This window comes from Maylandia zebra, linkage group LG4, assembly GCF_041146795.1.
Source record: "Maylandia zebra isolate NMK-2024a linkage group LG4, Mzebra_GT3a, whole genome shotgun sequence".
Taxonomy (NCBI): domain Eukaryota; kingdom Metazoa; phylum Chordata; class Actinopteri; order Cichliformes; family Cichlidae; genus Maylandia; species Maylandia zebra.
In genome coordinates this window covers 22,184,056-22,201,548 of record NC_135170.1, presented here as the reverse complement: position 1 = coordinate 22,201,548, position 17,493 = coordinate 22,184,056, and the positions used below count along the sequence as shown (strand labels likewise).

Below are 17,493 nucleotides of genomic sequence, written 5' to 3'. Positions count from 1 at the left end.
AATGGACAGGTTTTTGACGGGGCATCCACACAAATGCAAAGCAGGAGATGAAGCATCACCAAATATGTTTCCAAACCAACCTTTCAAGCCAAAGACTAGAAAATATGGTGATGCATATCATCCCTTTGGCTTCGACTGCACAAGTGCCAAGGTAGGTCTCCTCTGCAGAATTGGTTTTCCCTGCGTCGGGAGCACGCACTGGGCTCTTCACATCACGGACAAACAGTATGCCACATTCTTGATTTTTAATTCACAACCATTTTTCTAATAAAACAAAGGGGGCCTAGCAAAAAAGGTTTGGGAACCACTGCGCTAAAGTGACCTGAGTCAAAGTAAAGCCCCAGTCACAAAAGCCTAGAGACCAGTCTATGACTTAAAATCCTTACAACCACCAACCACTATATCACTAATAGTGATGGTAAATTTGATTCCTTTTACTTAATCGAGTTTGAATGAGTCACTCACCAAAATGAATCGGGTGTTTTGAGTCATTTGAGTCACTGAGTCAGTTGCTAGGAGAGTGCAAAAAATGTACATTTTCATGCAAACTTAATTTGTTTGTCTTTTCATGTAAACCCTATTGCTAAGATGAGTGATTGAAAAAGAAAAACAACTCTTTTATAGAGCAAAAAAGAGCAAAAAATAAAGATTTGTAAAGGGAACATTTATTTTTATTTCAATAGAATATCAATGAAATTTCTGACAGATAGAAAATGAAATGTGAATCAACAAAATCAAAATCAAAAATATAAATAAAAATAAATAAAATTCACAGATTACTGTGTTCAAAAGTACTAGTCCACTTCAAAATTAATTGTCCCTTACAGATTGGCATTGAGGAAAATAAGCTCCCCAACTTTTCCAGGGCTGAGACGGTTCCTCCTGTCTGTAATTATTTGTCCTGCCTTTGAAAAGATCCGCTCTGATGGAACGGAAGTTGCCACTATGCAGAGTCTCGTCTTCATAATATCGCAGGTTTTTTTGAAGACAGTGGCACGGGACTTCCACCACTCCAGGGGGTCAGATGTTCGGGGTAGGAGTGGCTCTGACAGGAATCCTTTAATCTCCAGCATTGCCTCTGTGAAGGGGTTTTGGACTCCTGGCCTCAGTGATGCAACCCGCTCCTCAAAATCGGCCCAAATCACAGGCACTGTCTCAGTGGAAGTACTGGCCTGTGGGACACCCTCTCCTTCCTCTGTGCTGGGTGTTGCCAGTGGCAGTGGTCTTAAGGACCTTGATGCAGCTCCCACAACTCTTGTTACAGCATCTTCTGCATGTCTATCATGTAAAAATGCATGCTTCTTGAACCTGGGATCCAAAAGTGTAGCATCTGCAAGCAGGCTCACTTGTTCGATCCCCCCCAGCCGTTTGACAATTTCTGCCATGAGGATGTCTACCATGTTGCGGATTGGCTGATAGATGGAAGGACTTCTCTGTCTGTGTGCAGTAATCCTCTGCAGCCCTCTTGCCATTAAAATGGCTTTTGATCCAGTAACAAACCTGTTGAGGAGAAATAAAGGAAAGACTATAGTTCCATGCGTTTTAATGTAGTTACAGCCCCTGCAGTGCAGTGCATTAAGCATACATTGTCATATAAAACCATTTTACAGTTTACATTTAATTATAAGCTGTTGTAAGAAACATCTTAAATGCTATTATCTGGGAAAGAATTGAAAAATGTGTTTAAGCAAATGTAATGACACAACATGAAATATATACATGTATTATGACACTATTTTAACATACCTTTCGGCACTCAGTTCCACAGTCACTTCCTCAAAAGGCTGCAGGACCTCACAGGTTTTCTTGACCATCTCCCACTCTTCAAGTGACAGGGTTTGCAGCTGTGGATTTACCAAGGCCAGGGTGGAAATGAGGGGATCCTTCACTTCTGCAATCCGCTTCAGCATGTAATAAGTGGAATTCCACCTGGTTGGCACATCTTGCTTCAGTCGTAGTTGGGGCTCTCCCATCTGCTGCTGTGTCTCTCTCAGTTTAGCAGAAGCCACTGTGCTGCGGCGTGTATATTCAGTTATTGCTTTTACCTTTCTAATAATTTCTTGAATTTGAGACTGCTGGATTCCCTTTCTGACAATTAAATTCAAAATGTGTGCAAAACAATTTAGATGGTTCCAGTGCAGAATGTCACCCACAGCCTTCTTGACATTGGCTGCACTATCACTTACACATCCAACTATCTTTTCCATAATGGCCCATTCAGTTGCAATCCTTTCCAGCTCTCTAGCCAGGTTTTCAGATGTATGGTTGTCTTTTAATTCAAAACAGTCCAACAAGTTTGACTGCAGCTTAAACTCGGCCACATAGTGGCATGTAACAGACATGTAACTTGTTGATGTGCTGGAGGTCCAGCAGTCAGTTGTTAAGCACACAGCAGGTGCTGTCTTGATTTTTTCCTGAACATCAGCTCTTATCTTCTGAAACAAATCGGGCATCAGCTGTCTGGATACTGTACTTCTACTGGGAAGAACATATGAAGGATCAAGTGCCTTGGTGAATTCCCTAAATCCTCTGTCATCAACGATTGAAAAGGGCTGAAAATCTTGGGCAATCATTTTAACCAGAGCCTGGTCAACCTTGCTCTGCTGAAGTGGCATCATGGGCCTTGACACAAATGCTCCCATGTAAGACTGCCTCTGTATTCTTTTTGCTGATTGTTGTCCTTGCCCTGCTGTGTGTGTGCTTGTATTTTCTTGCTGAGTACTTGTTGATGTGCTGCTGGAATAAACAGGTGATGTGACCGCTGTTGATAATGCTGCTTTTGAAGATTGTTGCTCCTGCTGCTGGCCGCTAGGTTTTCCAATGCTAGTAGCTGGGTTTTGACTGTGCTGTTGTTGTAGCATAACTGTGTGGTGCTTGCTACTGAGATGTCTTCTCATATTTGATGTACTTCCCCCTCGAAAAGACAAAACTGTCTTGCAAATGTTGCATTGTGCGTGTGTTGCACTTTTCATTTGAAAATGCATCCAAATATCGCTTCTTCGACGACTATCCATTTTTCCTCGTATCATTAACTCGCACTGCCGGCAAACAACACCGTAGTACCGCCCCCTTGCCCCATACACGTGGAAAAAAACAAAAACACCTTTAGAATTTTCTGTTTTTTTTATTAGTAGTATTTTCCTCAAACATGTCACATATATATTTTCTTATCTAAATAATTTAGTGAAATAGCGAATTTCTAATTATTTAACTTACATTATTGCAGCAGCAGAATGCGAGTCTGAGCATTTTTATTTTTTTAATAGTGGTGGAACTGAGTTCATATATTTTTTCCTTAAGTCTGCTTATGATCTTTTCAAAAAAAACAAAGTGTAGACTGAATGTTATACTGCGTCAGTCAGACTATCGGACTTCGTCTTCGGTGAAGGTGACTCTTCCAAGGTAACACGCTCTGAGTTTCAACAGCTGATAACCGAGAGCGAGGGGTGAGTGTGTCTTATGAAGCACGAGCGCTAATGTACCTTAATGTTGGTTGCTAACCAAGAAGAAAAAGAAGCTGCGAATCGGGAGGGAGGGGGTGAGTGAGTGATTCCTCTATGCTACGATTCAGCACAGGAAGGGAGGGGGTGAGTGAGTCAGTGATTCGTTCAACACGTTTGAGCTGTGAGCCAGGAGGGAGGGGGTGAGTCCTGAGTGATTCGCTTACTCTACCCAGATAGCAAGGAAACATTGAAACAATGTTGAGTCAATATCAGGTGATGTCATTGAATCAACGTTGAAGTGTGACGTTGACCTAACGTCACTCTTGCACCCTTTTTTAACGTTGAAACAACGTCAGGTTTTGATGTTGAATCAATGTTGAAACCTGACATTGATTCAACGTTATATATTCTAATACTGTTGACATTGAAACAATGTCAGATTCTGATATTGAAACACTGTTGAGCTATGGTGTTGATTTTCCACCTCTTTCGCACAGTTGCTTTTTATTAAAACAACAGTTAAATCATGACTGGAAATCTACCTTTCTTTATAGGTATTTTAACCAACACTAAACTACTGCATGTTTCCATCAATACTTAAACCACCTAAACACATAATTGTACTTATTCCTCAAATTGGACACCCTTTAAAAAAAACAAAAAACAAATGTCTCACAATGTATCATGTCAATATTAATATCCTAAAATAAGAAAGCATTGCATGTGATGTAACAGAGAAAAAACTAAACAAAAAAAGGTCAATAGGCATGTTTTGTTTGCTAAATACTTTATTAAAAGACAGTTTCCTATTTACATTTATATGTTTCACAGAAGTTTGTAATTTTTTACTCTGGGATGGGGATGCATGATGTGCGTCCTGCACCACCCAAACGATCTGGGGCGTATCGGAGCCATTTCTGCACTGCTTGTGCAAAGACAAACTCGGACATAGAGTTTGCCCCTAACTGCTGCGTCAGGCCATCTAGGACAAAAATACACACACACACACACACACACACACACACACACACACACACACACACACACACAAACAAAAAAAGTGAATTAGAGCACATGAATAAGCTCTTGTTAACTGTCTTTAAAACAAAATAAACATGGGGTCCTCGGGCTGTACAAACTACAACCCGAGCCAAAGACCAAAGACTCCATCTCCAGATTAACCGGACATGAAAGTCTTGTTATTAAGAAGGACAAAGTAATATAGCAAAAAAACGGTAAAACTTACCAAATATGCATTTGCAGAGCGCTGTATCTTTAAATGCCCTTTTTTGCTTTGTCTGGTCCTTGGTTTTTTTCCCTGCCCAGTTTAGTACCGAGGCCAGCTCGTTTGTAATGGCATAAGCCATTACACGGCGTACTCGCACCTCCAGTGTGGTCCCTCCAATCAAGGCAAAGCGTCTCACCTATAGACACATTTTAAGAGATGGAATTAGCGTGTCTCATGTCTTTAATGTGTATGCAAGTGCTTGTGTGTTTAATCAACAGGCCGTTGTTATGTATTTAAATCACATCTGACAGCTATTACACTTTATAGTTACAAAGTGTACATAACCTTTATATACTTACCATTGCCTTGTTTGCCTCTTGTGATTGAAGAGCTGCCTCTGCATTGTTTAGCTCCTCAATGTTGTGCAAGGGCAAATCCAGAGGCAGTACCCCAGCATCTACCGATTCATTGCAGCCGGTATTGCGGATGGCTCTGACCTCCTCACGGAGTTCGTTAACAGCTCTCGTCAGGTCTGACAGAAAAAGATAAATTTTTTTTAAGTATTTAAGAATACAGACAACTTGTCAAAAGTTTCCTTGTGTCACACACAGATATGTACAAAGACACCAGACAGTATTTTATTACCTGGTATTTTCACTCGAGGGGGCTGGGGAAACCGTTTTTTTGTGGGCTGCTCATCCTCTGAGTCACTATATGTGTACAGGGGATTTGGTCTAAAGAAAAAAAGTTGAAAACGGTCAAAAATAATTACAAATGTGCTTTTGGAATATTATTTCCTAAAGTTACAGTTTGATTTATAACAACACACACAGGAAACGGAGATGTGCAAGAAGGTACAGTATACAAGGAATTTTTGAAGTGCACAAGTGTACACGGCTTTGCATTTATAAAAAGTTTACAAGCTTCCACTTTTTGGACTATATTATGTGGTGATATTGCAGTATGGAAGCACCACAGATATGTATAAAAGACAAGATCATAAATTCTTAGCAATCAAAGATATGTTTGTGAAATAAAAAAAGTTTTACTTGTGCTTTCTTTTATGACTGGTCTGAGTTTCAGCTTCGGACTGAAGGTCAGACGTATCACAGTGTTCACTTAGATATTTCTGAAGACTGGGTTCTGCTTCGTGAAATGTGTCTGGAAGTACAAACACAATGTATGGCCAGACATAAATTAGGACACGAAAAACTTGTTATTGTTACATTTATACAACACCAATCCAGATGATACCCACCATGGCTTATTAGAAGTCGGACTGGTGCATAGGTGAGCCATGTTGCACCAGGATGAACTCTCCTCTTTACTGTGGCGTGGATCCTGAATGTGTCTCACGGAAGATATGGAGGCCATGACAATTTCTCCCCATTTATCCATGAACTAGGGACTATTTCTGTACCACCAGTGCTGAACTGCACAATGCACCAGTCTTTCATTTTTATCTTTTTTTTAAATTTGGAGTCCTTTTTTGCCCTGTCTAGGATAAACAGGAAACAGATAATTACAATATATTTCATAGTCACTACAAAACTTGATCTATTGCTTGAACTAAATAATAAATAATAGCTTAAAATGTATATAGGCAACAATTACAAGCAAACCCGATAAAACAAACTCTTTTTTTTTTTTTAACATACAACTGCGTGTGTATATGTAAGCATTTAAACACTGAAGATAATAAAATTAACAGTATTTTGTCTAAGTCTGCCATTGTAGGAATTCATGGCACCGAGACAAAAACTTGGCGCAGTGTGGCATCAAAATAGGCGCACACCTTCGACGCTGCGTTTTCTCCGTCTTCCTCGTCCACACGTAAATGCTAAAACGGAGTTTTCGAAAATATCCGCCCTGGCAGGCGTCTTTAAAAATCTCAGTTTACGTGTGGACAAAAGGTGCAAACGCAAGGTAGGTGAGCGTTAGGGTTGCCAACCGTCCCTTAAAATACGGAATCGTCCCGTATTTCGAAACAAAAGTACACGTCCCGTATTGAGCTAATAAGGGACGCACTTTGTCCCGTAATATAGTGAGAATCAAAAGTAGTCTATAAATGTTAATGGAATTAACGCTTTGTTTGAAAACATAATTCCCAGCCCCTCTCCTGCTTTGTGACCAATGAGCTGACAGCACACTTATGACAATTCGAGTATGACAATTCAGATTATCTCATTGGTCGAGGAAAGGTCGCTTACAGAGAAAATACCGGAAGACAACAGATGACCACAACAACAAGCATGGCCAACAGGGAAACAAACGCCGACACTGCGGTGCAAGTCTCGGATGACAGTACACCTAAAGCTGGGCAAACACTGTGCGATTTTCAAACTGCACGATTGACTCGCAGGGGTTAGAAGTTGGTAGGTCACGATGCAGGTCTCACACTATACCGCCCGATGCTCTGATGCGACCTGAGAGCTCACACTGTGCCTCCATAAAATGAAGGTTATAACAGACAATCTGTCGCTCGCTCTCTCTGTCTTTCACTCACACAGACACACACACCACCACCATCAACTTTGCTAAATTGCTAATGAAAAACACTGATCAGGCAGCTGTGATTGAGCAGCAGTGTAAATCCAACTGTTTTCACGGTTGTTGTGGTCGTGATAATTTTGTGATGCCACATCGAAAAGGCTCGGATGAGCTTTCTAAAGTTCTACAAGTTGTGCCTCCATGGCTTGTGTCCAGATCACACGCTGCACAGCTGTGCTGCTCCGTCTTTTTCACCGACGTTTACGTGTTTGCGCGTGCGCAGTGTGAGCGGCTGCGGTGACACCCTCACAAGCGATTGATGATCGGGAGCTGGTCGTGAGGTGTTAATCGCTTCTCGTTACCCCACGTATACTACACGACGCACGATGAAGGCCAAAATCGGTCTGATCACCAAATCCGTCGCACGACTCAGAAATCGTCTCAAAATGGGCCAAAAATCGCACAGTGTGAGCCCAGCATTAGAGCAGCAATGTTTGTTCGCTCAGAGAAAGAAAAATAGGCTGCAAAAGCACAGGGAGGAATGGGAAAAGGAAAACACCTGGCTGGAAAAAGTTAATATGGGCATGTGCAGTGAATATCAGCGCTATGTGGCCAGAAGTGTGATAATATAACTTATTTTGTGTAATAAACATCTGTAAGGATAGATGATTACAACAAATAGATGACTAATACATAAAAGTAATACATAGATGAATAATGATGATGAGTTATGATGCGTAATCATGGGAACAAGCGGGTTTACAAACAGGAGCAGCTGATTAGCATTAGAAAAGCTGAAATAATACCTCAACTGAAGCCAATTGTACTAAATGCACTATATGTGCACAGTTACAAGAATATTTTTCTTTCTATTGTTTTCTATTAATTTATATAATTTTAAGTTAAGCAGGACAGAGTTCTTTTAAAGAAAGATTTACTTATATTCTCAAAAGTTAAGCATGACAGGCTTCTGTTTAAGAAGGAGACCTGTTTTATGTGTTAATATTGTCATTTTGAGCTAAAAATAAATGGCTAAATGATCATTTGTTTCCCATGTGTTCATATCACAAAGAATATGCATCTGCTTAAATCAACTTCAAGTCAAATGGTTAAAAAAATAATTTCACACACAAAAAAAGAGCTACCACACTGGGAAGCATAGCTGGACTGGCCATCGGGCATACCGGGCATTTGCCCGGTGGGCCGCTGGCGATTTTTTGTTTTTATGGGCCGATGGATTTTTTTTTTTTTTTTTTTTTTTTTTAGGAAGGGTATATATAATGAAAGGTGTTGGATTGGCCAATTGGTCATGATCGACTCTGGGCTGGACCAATTACAGCCGAGGAGGCTGGATGCACCCTCCCCCTTGTTTAGCAATCACGTGATTTTCGCGCATTGCATGCCGGGAACTCGTGGCAAAACAATCCAAGTACCGCATCAAATGCAAACATTTGCAGCACCGCAAAACGTTCATTCTCCGGTTCCAATACCTTCTTTTTTTTCTTTGCCGCACAAAAAAGGAATGTACAAAACAAAAGGAGAACAATGCCGGTCCGTACAAAGACAGACTCGACGAAAAGACAAAGAAAAGATACGAGGAAAAAATCAAGAGTGGACAAAAGACGTCAGCGTGCTGCCCAACTTTCACCACGCTCAGATTTATAATTATACGCTTCTTGGAGTGAGTGCATACACTCATGAAGTTTAGTAACTTCAGGTCACTGCAACAAGCCCAGGTACAGTTTACCGACGGACAGGACCTTGAAACGCACCGTGTAGAACGAAAGACTATTGTACATATCATAAGTTTACCAGTCTCACAAATCGTCTTCATAAATACACATTCATTAACAGTTTATTAATAGGACCTTTGAGCTCAACGGTAATTAATTAGTAGTGGAAATAATTTCTGGTAGTGTAACAGTGTTTATGTGGTATTATTCCACTTGCCACAAATATCAGTGTAATGGGGAAACAGCGCCCCCCCTCTCGGTGTGGCTGGCTGCAGTAATCGCTGCCAGTCTGCCGTAGCCATACAAGAGGTGAGTTGTATTGTTCCGCACACAATATAGCTAAGTAGTACAGACACATAAAACATGTTTGATTAGCTGACGAGCACCGAGTGTAATAAGTGCTTAGTGGACACATGTCCAACACCAGTTTTATGTACTTTTCATTTGTTTATTAATGTGTGAAACTGCATGCTAAAGCGGAATGCTAATGAGATGTTCTGCCGTAGTGTGCTGTGCGGAGTGGTGTGTGGCGAGCCTGTGCACTGATAATACACCGTTGTTTCCATTCAGGAAATAAAGTGGCAACGATCGATCAGAGACTCCTTGTCTTTTTAAAAACACTACACAACGCAGAGTCGAGGAGTCTGTTTGGGCCGAACTGTTGCAGCGGGATGAAGCAGAAACCGGTTACAGTAGCATTACAGAAATGTAGCAGTGACAATAATATTGTATGTTGTAATCGCAATGGACAATTAGTGATACAAAACAACTGTTTTATCTTGTGAATAAAAGTATATGGTTTTGTCAGTGTACCATGGTTATAACAGAAGCGAAACGCAATATTGTGTCAGGACAATTCACTATTTATGCACAATAAACAAAGGAGCATAGCGCGACAATTTCTGTTCAGCGCCAGACTTGCTTGTAACCTATATCACCAATTATGTTAAGAAAAATGACGCATTAACTACTACAAAACTCTGACCTTTGTGGGAATGCTTGGAGCAGACTAACATGTGAGCTGGAGTGTTCTGAGATGTTATATTTGGTATATCCAGACCATCCGTCGGCTCTTACTTCGGAAACATGGCTTAAAAATTTTCACTTCAACGACGTAATCCGATAAAAAAAAACGATCTCTTTACCCATCGGCTTCCCGTGGCTGTCATGCGACCGGCTATTGCAGTTAATAATACAACAGCTTCTTGCCATTTTTTGGGTTTCTTTTTATCGCTGTGTAACTGAGTTCAATTGAAAGCCTGCGTGCGCTAGTACCTCTTGCCACAAGTTCCCAGAATCCTTTGCGGTTTTATCCCTGAATGACGTCACATTTCAATCTTTATCCTGGTGGGCCGGTCTCTAGTCAAAATGCCCGGGCCGATTTTTTGTCCCAGTCCAGCCTTGCTGGGAAGGGTGAAGACAACTGGGTTGCCCGGCCCTGGCCACGAGGTGTCCCTTATTTATTTTTCAGGGAGTTGGCAACCCTAGTGAGCGTGCAGCGTAAAGTTTGAATTGAGTGCGAATCGAAGCGGGTGCTCTCCAATCATTAAAAGTAACAAAGTCATTGAACACATTTATACAGTTACCTTTACGTTTATCAATCATATATCACAGATTTACAATTTTTTGTAGTACTATGCTAAAAAGCAACTACAGAGCGAAAGTCTGGGTCAAGCGCCGAGGCGACGGCAAGAACAAAGGAACCCTCGAAGCGTTAAAGCTAGCTTTGTAAGGGAATATAATGGAAAAGTATGAAACGAAAATGTTTTCTTTGTTGATAGACTTTGTTCGCAGTGCAATTTATTTGTTGCCGGATTGTAAGATGAAAGTAGACACAATTTCGGGCTCCCACATTTTATCCGAAACTTTACATTAACAAGTTGTTTTTTTTTTTTTTTACTGTTATTCAAATGCAACCATGGAAATAACGAATAGAACAAAAGTAATTCATTCTTACCTTATACTAATCGTGGTGCAGGCCAGTGCAGTCCATGAACTGATGCCTTCTCCGGTCAATTCCGCTGAGAGTAAATCTAATGTCCCGCTCTACTGTACAAGACAATGGTTACCTGGAGGGACATACCAATGTGATAGGGGTGCTGCGGAATAGTCCAAGTGGTAGCAGCTTTAATTTCCCGCTCAACCATAAATTGATGATTTTTCAACGTGATTGTTGTCACCTTGTCAACTATAAATAGATCAACAATCAACGATGACAGAACAACAGTGAATCAATGTTATTTCAATGTCAGTGTCAGGTTTCATCAGTATTTCAATGTTGTTTCAACATTGGTTTTGTGTTGACATTTCAATCCTGACGATTCTGATGGTTCAGATGGAAAATCAACATCTGTTCAATGTCTCCTTGCTATCTGGGTAGGCAAGGCAAGGCAAATTTATTTGTATAGCACAATTCAACAACAAGGTGATTCAAAGTGCTTTACAGAGACATTAGAAACAAAAACAAATAAAAAGCATGATTTAAAATTGATTAAAACAAGCAAACAAACTAACTAAACACACACATTCATTCACACCTGTTCGCGCGATCTGAACCCTTATCGTAAGGGGAGCTACCAGTCCTTCTGTGGACGAGCTACTTTCTATTTTAAATTCCCTGAATTTAAAATACTCTCTAGACCCAGTCTAGACCCAGCTGGGGAGCTACCCAGATCTCTAAACCCACTTAACAAACAAACAAACAAAACAGTATATAAAATCAAAACAGATAAAACCAGAACAGTAGATAAAATCTGTAGTTAATGTAAGTTTTGAAATTTAAGCTTAAAAGTGTGGATTTGGTGCTTTATTCAAATGCAGCTGAGAATAGGTGAGTCTTCAACCTGGATTTAAATAAACTGAGTGTTTCAGCTGATCTGAGGCTTTCTGGGAGTTTGTTCCAGATATAAGGAGCAGAAAAGCTGAATGCAGCTTCTCCGTGTCTGGTTCTGACTCTGGGAACTGATAAAAGACCGGATCCAGATGACCTGAGGGATCTGGAAGGTTCATACTGGGTCAGGAGGTCACTGATGTATTTTGGTCCTAAACCATTCAGAGCTTTACCATTCAGTGCTATGATTCAGCACAGCAAGGAATGGGATTAGTGAGTCCTGAGTGATTCGCTTATGCTATGATTCAGCACAGGAATGGAGGGGGTGAGTAACTCAAATGTGCTGTTAGCATGTTAGCTGAGCGATGCTACAGTGAACCAAGGAGCTATTTTCTTGATGTGAGGTTTCTACTCAAGGTTTTTTCTTCCAGTTCAGAGCAGAAATGCTTTTGTTAAGAAACTGGCTGTTGTTTTTTCCCCACACAATTTTAATTATAAGCTAGATATATTTCTACTAATGGAATTAGCTTGCTAACAGCAACAGGGATGAGTCAGTGAGTCAGTTGGGATTGTGAATCATGATTCACGAGTCAGTAAAGTGATTCTCGAGTGTTGAATGATTCGTTCACGAATCGAACATCACTACTGCTCAGGACAATCTCCCAGAGGGAGCTAACGGGACCTACGCTACCTTTAGCTGCACGGGCTAAAGAGGCCTGGATAACTATGGGATTTTTAAGGTTTCGAAGCAGAGTCTACAATTCTGTGATCCTGGCCTCCAGAGCTGCAGATAGGCTACATTTTTTGCAAGTATCATTATTGCTGAAGGAGGCTGAGGAGTAACTAAACATCTGACACAATGAGCAGGAAAGTGCAGGAGGGACAGGTGAAAAGGCCATGCCTCTAATGAGTTGGCTATGGCCAAGCTAAGCTAGTGAACCCCTGAAGACAAAGTGAGTGAATACTGTGAGTGAATACACAGAGTGTGTGAAGATTACACCTTGACGTAAGTTATAAGTTTTTAATTAAATTGGCTACGCAGATAAGCTACATAAAAGCATCACTGTGTGTTGGAACAACAAGTGATAGTTTACCGCAGAGAGCGAACACCAGCGACCCACTGGTGTTTGACAGCATCTCACTGGCAGTAATTATTTGTAGAGTAATTTTATTAATTCTTAACTAATATAATTTGAGTTGTTTTGATTGTGGCAGGAAGAACAAAACTCAAATCAGGAAACAGTCATTTCTTTTCAAGTCAGTTTAAAACATTTTTTTCCTTCAGATTGAATGTCCATACGACAAATACAATTTTAATACATGTTTAAGAGGTTAATATTAAACACTGCTTTGCACTTTTTATCTTCAGTGTGAACAGGAGCATGAAGAAGCAGCTGATGTGGTTCAGGTAAGGATTATACTGAATTTCAGACATATGAGCCAACTGCCTGAGACAAAGTAAAGCTCCATTGGGACTGGGACTTAATTATGTAAAACAACTATCTCGTCGGATCACTGATATTTAGTAAGAAGAAGGTTATTGTAATTTATTTTTCATCAGTCTGCTGGTTAATAAAAAATAACTGCATTTAAGTTTGTTGATTGTAAAACTTATATGTTAGTGTCCTTTAAAATTTGTTAAAGAGCAATGCCAATGCAAATAGTAATAATTTCCTGTATAACTCATATTCATCCTCAGGTCTTGCCATCCACAAGTGATACAGGTGAGACACATGCATCGTATTTATTGCATCTCATATTATTCTGTGTTTTAAAGGCACAAATATTTTTTGCAATCTACATAACTTTACTAAGAATAACTTTAAGTGCTGAGAGAAAACCATTTTTTTGTTCTTATTTTTTGTTGTTGTTTTTATCCAATCAGGAAAGAGAAAATCAGACCTTCAAAGTGACACCATCAGGTTGCAGTCACCAGCTAAGCGACAACGTCTGTCTATGCCAGGATCTGAAGGTATTTACGTTTCTTACTAAACAGTGTCACAGTTTAAGGGTTAAACCTTTGTGCAGCACAATTTGTCGAACATCTTTGATGCTAGAAGTTACTTTTTCTTTGGGCTTTTGTCAAAATTTAACAGTCACATGTTGCATGGTATATTATGGTTGATTGGTAAGTGGTCACATTATGGTCCTGATATTCTCTAATTCACGCAGGTTTGCTTTCTTGTTAAACATGAGAATTTACATTTTCTGGTTATTCTAGTCTATAATTCCTTCTAAATAGTTCTTTACATTTTTGCCAACAGAACCAGTCATACTGTCTGATGTGAAAAGCATCATGACATTTGTACATGCCAGACTAAATACCGTATTTTCACGACTATAAGACGCACCTTACTAAAAGGCGCAGTCTCAGTTATGTGTGCCATTACTGTATTTAACACACACATAAGGCGCACCTGATTATAGGGCGCATACAATTATGCGTGTTTAAAAATAAAGCGGGAGCAAAACTGAGTTTGGAACTCACATTTTTATTACCGGTAATTGTCATCAATCAAACCCATGGAAGTCCTCATCCTCTGTGTCTGAATTGAACAGCTGCGCTAAATCTCCATCAAACATGCCAGGTTTCTTTTTTCACTGTCAGAGTCACTTTCCGTGCCGTGCGGCTCCTCGGAAATGATGCCGGCTTTTGCGAAAGCTCGAACAACAGTGCCAGCAGACATGTTAGCCCAAGCATCTACAATCCATTCGCAAATTGTGGCGTAACTCGCCCGGCGCTGCCTTCCACTCTTGGTGAAACTGTGGTCTCCATCGGTCATCCATCGCTCCCAGGCCGCTCGCAGCCTTACTTTGAACGGCCGGTTCACACCGATGTCCAGCGGTTGGAGTTCCTTTGTCAGGCCTCCCGGAATGACAGCAAGCTCACAGTTCATTTGTTTCACTTGTTTTTTCACATCGGCTGTGAGATGGGCACGCATAGAGTCACAGATCAACAGCGATGGTGATGCGTGGAAAAAACCACCTGGTCTCCTTACATACACCTCCTTCAGCCAGTCTTTCATCATTTCCTCATCCATCCAGCCCTTTTCATTTGCCTTAATGATGATTCCTGCTGGAAACTTCTCTTTAGGCAAAGTCTTTCGCTTAAAAATCACCATAGGTGGCAGTTTCTGTCCATTAGCATGGCAGCCAAGCACAACAGTAAAAGAAGACTTTTCGTGCCCCGTTGTGCGTATCGCTACCGTGCTGGTCCCCTTCTTCTCCACAGTGTGACTCACCGGGATGTCGAAAGTGAGCGGCACCTCGTCCATGTTAGTGATGTGGCTGGGCTGGATGTGTTTGTCGGCGATGTGTTTGCTGCAGTAGGAGCGGAAGATGGCCAGCTTTTCATTATAATCTGCTGGAAGTTGCTGCGCTACCGTAGTCCTGGTCCGGATGGAAAAATGGCACCGTTTCATGAAACGAAAGCACCAAGACGGACCTCCTCGGAAATGTTCAATTTTCATTTCTTCTGCTAGCGAAACTGCTTTTAGTCGAATGGTGACCGTCGAAACGCTTCTCCCGCTCGTTCTTTGCTCGATGATCCAACGCTCGAGTCTTTCCTCCAACTCGGGCCACCTCGCCTTATGTCCGCGGAAACTCTGCTGCGTCTTCTTGACCTGTCGGAGCTTGTTTTCCAGCTTCCTCCACTTGCGAACCATCGATTCATTAATCTTAAATTCTCTCGCGGCTGCTCGATTTCCATGTTCCTCCGCGTAGCTGATGGCCTTCAGTTTAAACTGTGCTTCATATGCGTGTCTCTTTGCCATTTTCAGGGTTGTTAAAACAACGATGTTCCACATAATGCACATACCTGTCCTTTTATACAGGTATGTGCAATTGTCCCGGTGTATATACGATCAACGCCCACACTTCACCCTCTAGCGTTCTCATGGTGTTCTCTACTACGTCCTCCTTACAACACACAGGGCGCACTGCACTATAGGGCGCGCCGCACTTTTTAAAGAAAATCTAAGGCTTTTTTATGTGCGCCTTATAGTTGCGAAAATACGGTATTTGTTTTAAATAGTTTTTTCCTTTCTTTGTCCACAGAATCAATCATACTGTCTGATGTGAAAAGCATCATGACATTTGTACATGAAAGACTAAATGACCAAGACAAACTCAGTGATTTCTTAAAGTGAGTATTAAGTTTTTTCATATTTTGTAATGTATGGGCCTGGTTCCACTCCTGATCATGTGACAGTTTCACAAACAGATCAAAGAGAGATTGTGTTTGAAGAAACCAAAAATGCAGAAAATATCTGTAAAACATCCTCAAAAACTGCTAGTTATGTGTAATTGAGTCACACAGAGAAGATGGTCCCTTTTCAAGAGTCTTGACACACGCAAAAATAAGCAGTATATTCACATGATCAGAACAATTAAAATGATTCAGTCCAAACAAACTTTATGGAAGTCACACTGGTTACACCAAGATACAGTCACAGGAATGAGTAACTACATTGATGAGGATTTAAAATTTATTAACCTAAATGCACTAACTGCACGTCTTTGGACTGTTGGAGAAAGCCAAAGTACCTGGAGAGAACAGAGGCAAACACAGAGAGAACACGTAAACTCAAAACAAAAAGGCCCCCAACCAAATGGTGGTGTGAGACAACAGTGCCATCATGAACATGAACCCTTTTGGTTCAATAGTCACCAGTTAGTTTCTTGTGTCAGTCTGTTTGACGTGTTGGTTCTTTGTTTAGTTATTTTTACATCATACTTTTGACTTACAGCCGCACAATTATAGATGACGGAATGATTCGGTAGTAAACTAAAACTTTCCAAGTTAAGACCAACAAAGACTGATATTTTTAGGAAGTTTTGGTGACTTAGCTACATTTTTTTTCCTGTTCCCGGTATCTACCAACTCTTGAAGGAAACATTTTCACTTTAGCTGACACAAAAAAGAAGGTGTAGATCAAAACAACATACAGTAAACAATTAGTGGAGCGAGTCTATAAAACTGAAATACCTAGTAGTGATTACTATTAAAAATAACAAAACTCTCTTTTAAACCTTTTGAAGCATGCTTAAAAATGTTTTCATGACTGAATCAATTAACCCATCTTTAAAATCTTGTTCAACAGGAAAAAGATCAGTGATTTGGAGACAGACAAGAGGGAGCTGGTTGGTGTCATTGGTAAAACTGGGGCTGGAAAGAGCTCTTTGATAAATGCCATCATCAAAGAGAAGAATCTTTTACCCTCAGGAAGCATCAATGCCTGCACCTCAGTCATGATCAAAGTGGAAGCTAACACACGTAGCACAAAGTATGAGGCAGAAATTGAGTTCATCACAAAGGAGGTAAAATGAATTCTCAAAGTTTGATTTGTACTTAAAACTAAATCATTTGTTATAGTGCAGTTCTTGGAGCTTAAGGCTGGGTACATGCCTCCAATAAATGGCTTGTCATCTATTTTTGTAGGAGTGGAAAGATGAGTTGTGGTCATTTCATCAGTTTCTTGACAATAATGAAGATCAGGACAAGGAAGGCGATGATGATTATCGTGATGCTGTTGAAAAGCTGTCAGCACTTTATGGAGAAGAATGGAAAGAAAAGTCCTCTGAAAACCTCATGGAGAACAAATATTTCAAAGAAATTCCAGAATTTCTCCAATCCAGGCGAAAGATTTTGAGATGTGAATCAGTAAGACAAACTCATATTACTACTATAACAGACAGGGGGACACACTGGGGATGCTGGGAAGGGGACACAGGTGAAACTAGGACAACTTGGACACAAAAGGGAACTGA

At 40.6% G+C, this 17,493-nt stretch overlaps 1 protein-coding gene across 2 annotated transcripts in view; it reads left to right on the top strand.

The window, feature by feature from the left end:
- Positions 1–17,493, top strand: part of LOC112431568 (nuclear GTPase SLIP-GC-like) — a 38,246-nt gene that overhangs the window by 13,757 nt on the left and 6,996 nt on the right. For both annotated transcript variants that reach the window (XM_076883174.1, XM_076883175.1), the window contains 6 exons: positions 13,094–13,132; positions 13,424–13,448; positions 13,610–13,696; positions 15,781–15,868; positions 16,827–17,043; positions 17,165–17,386. In XM_076883174.1, the coding sequence (XP_076739289.1) occupies positions 13,094–13,132; positions 13,424–13,448; positions 13,610–13,696; positions 15,781–15,868; positions 16,827–17,043; positions 17,165–17,386 (678 nt within the window). The remainder of the gene's footprint in view (positions 1–13,093; positions 13,133–13,423; positions 13,449–13,609; positions 13,697–15,780; positions 15,869–16,826; positions 17,044–17,164; positions 17,387–17,493) is intronic.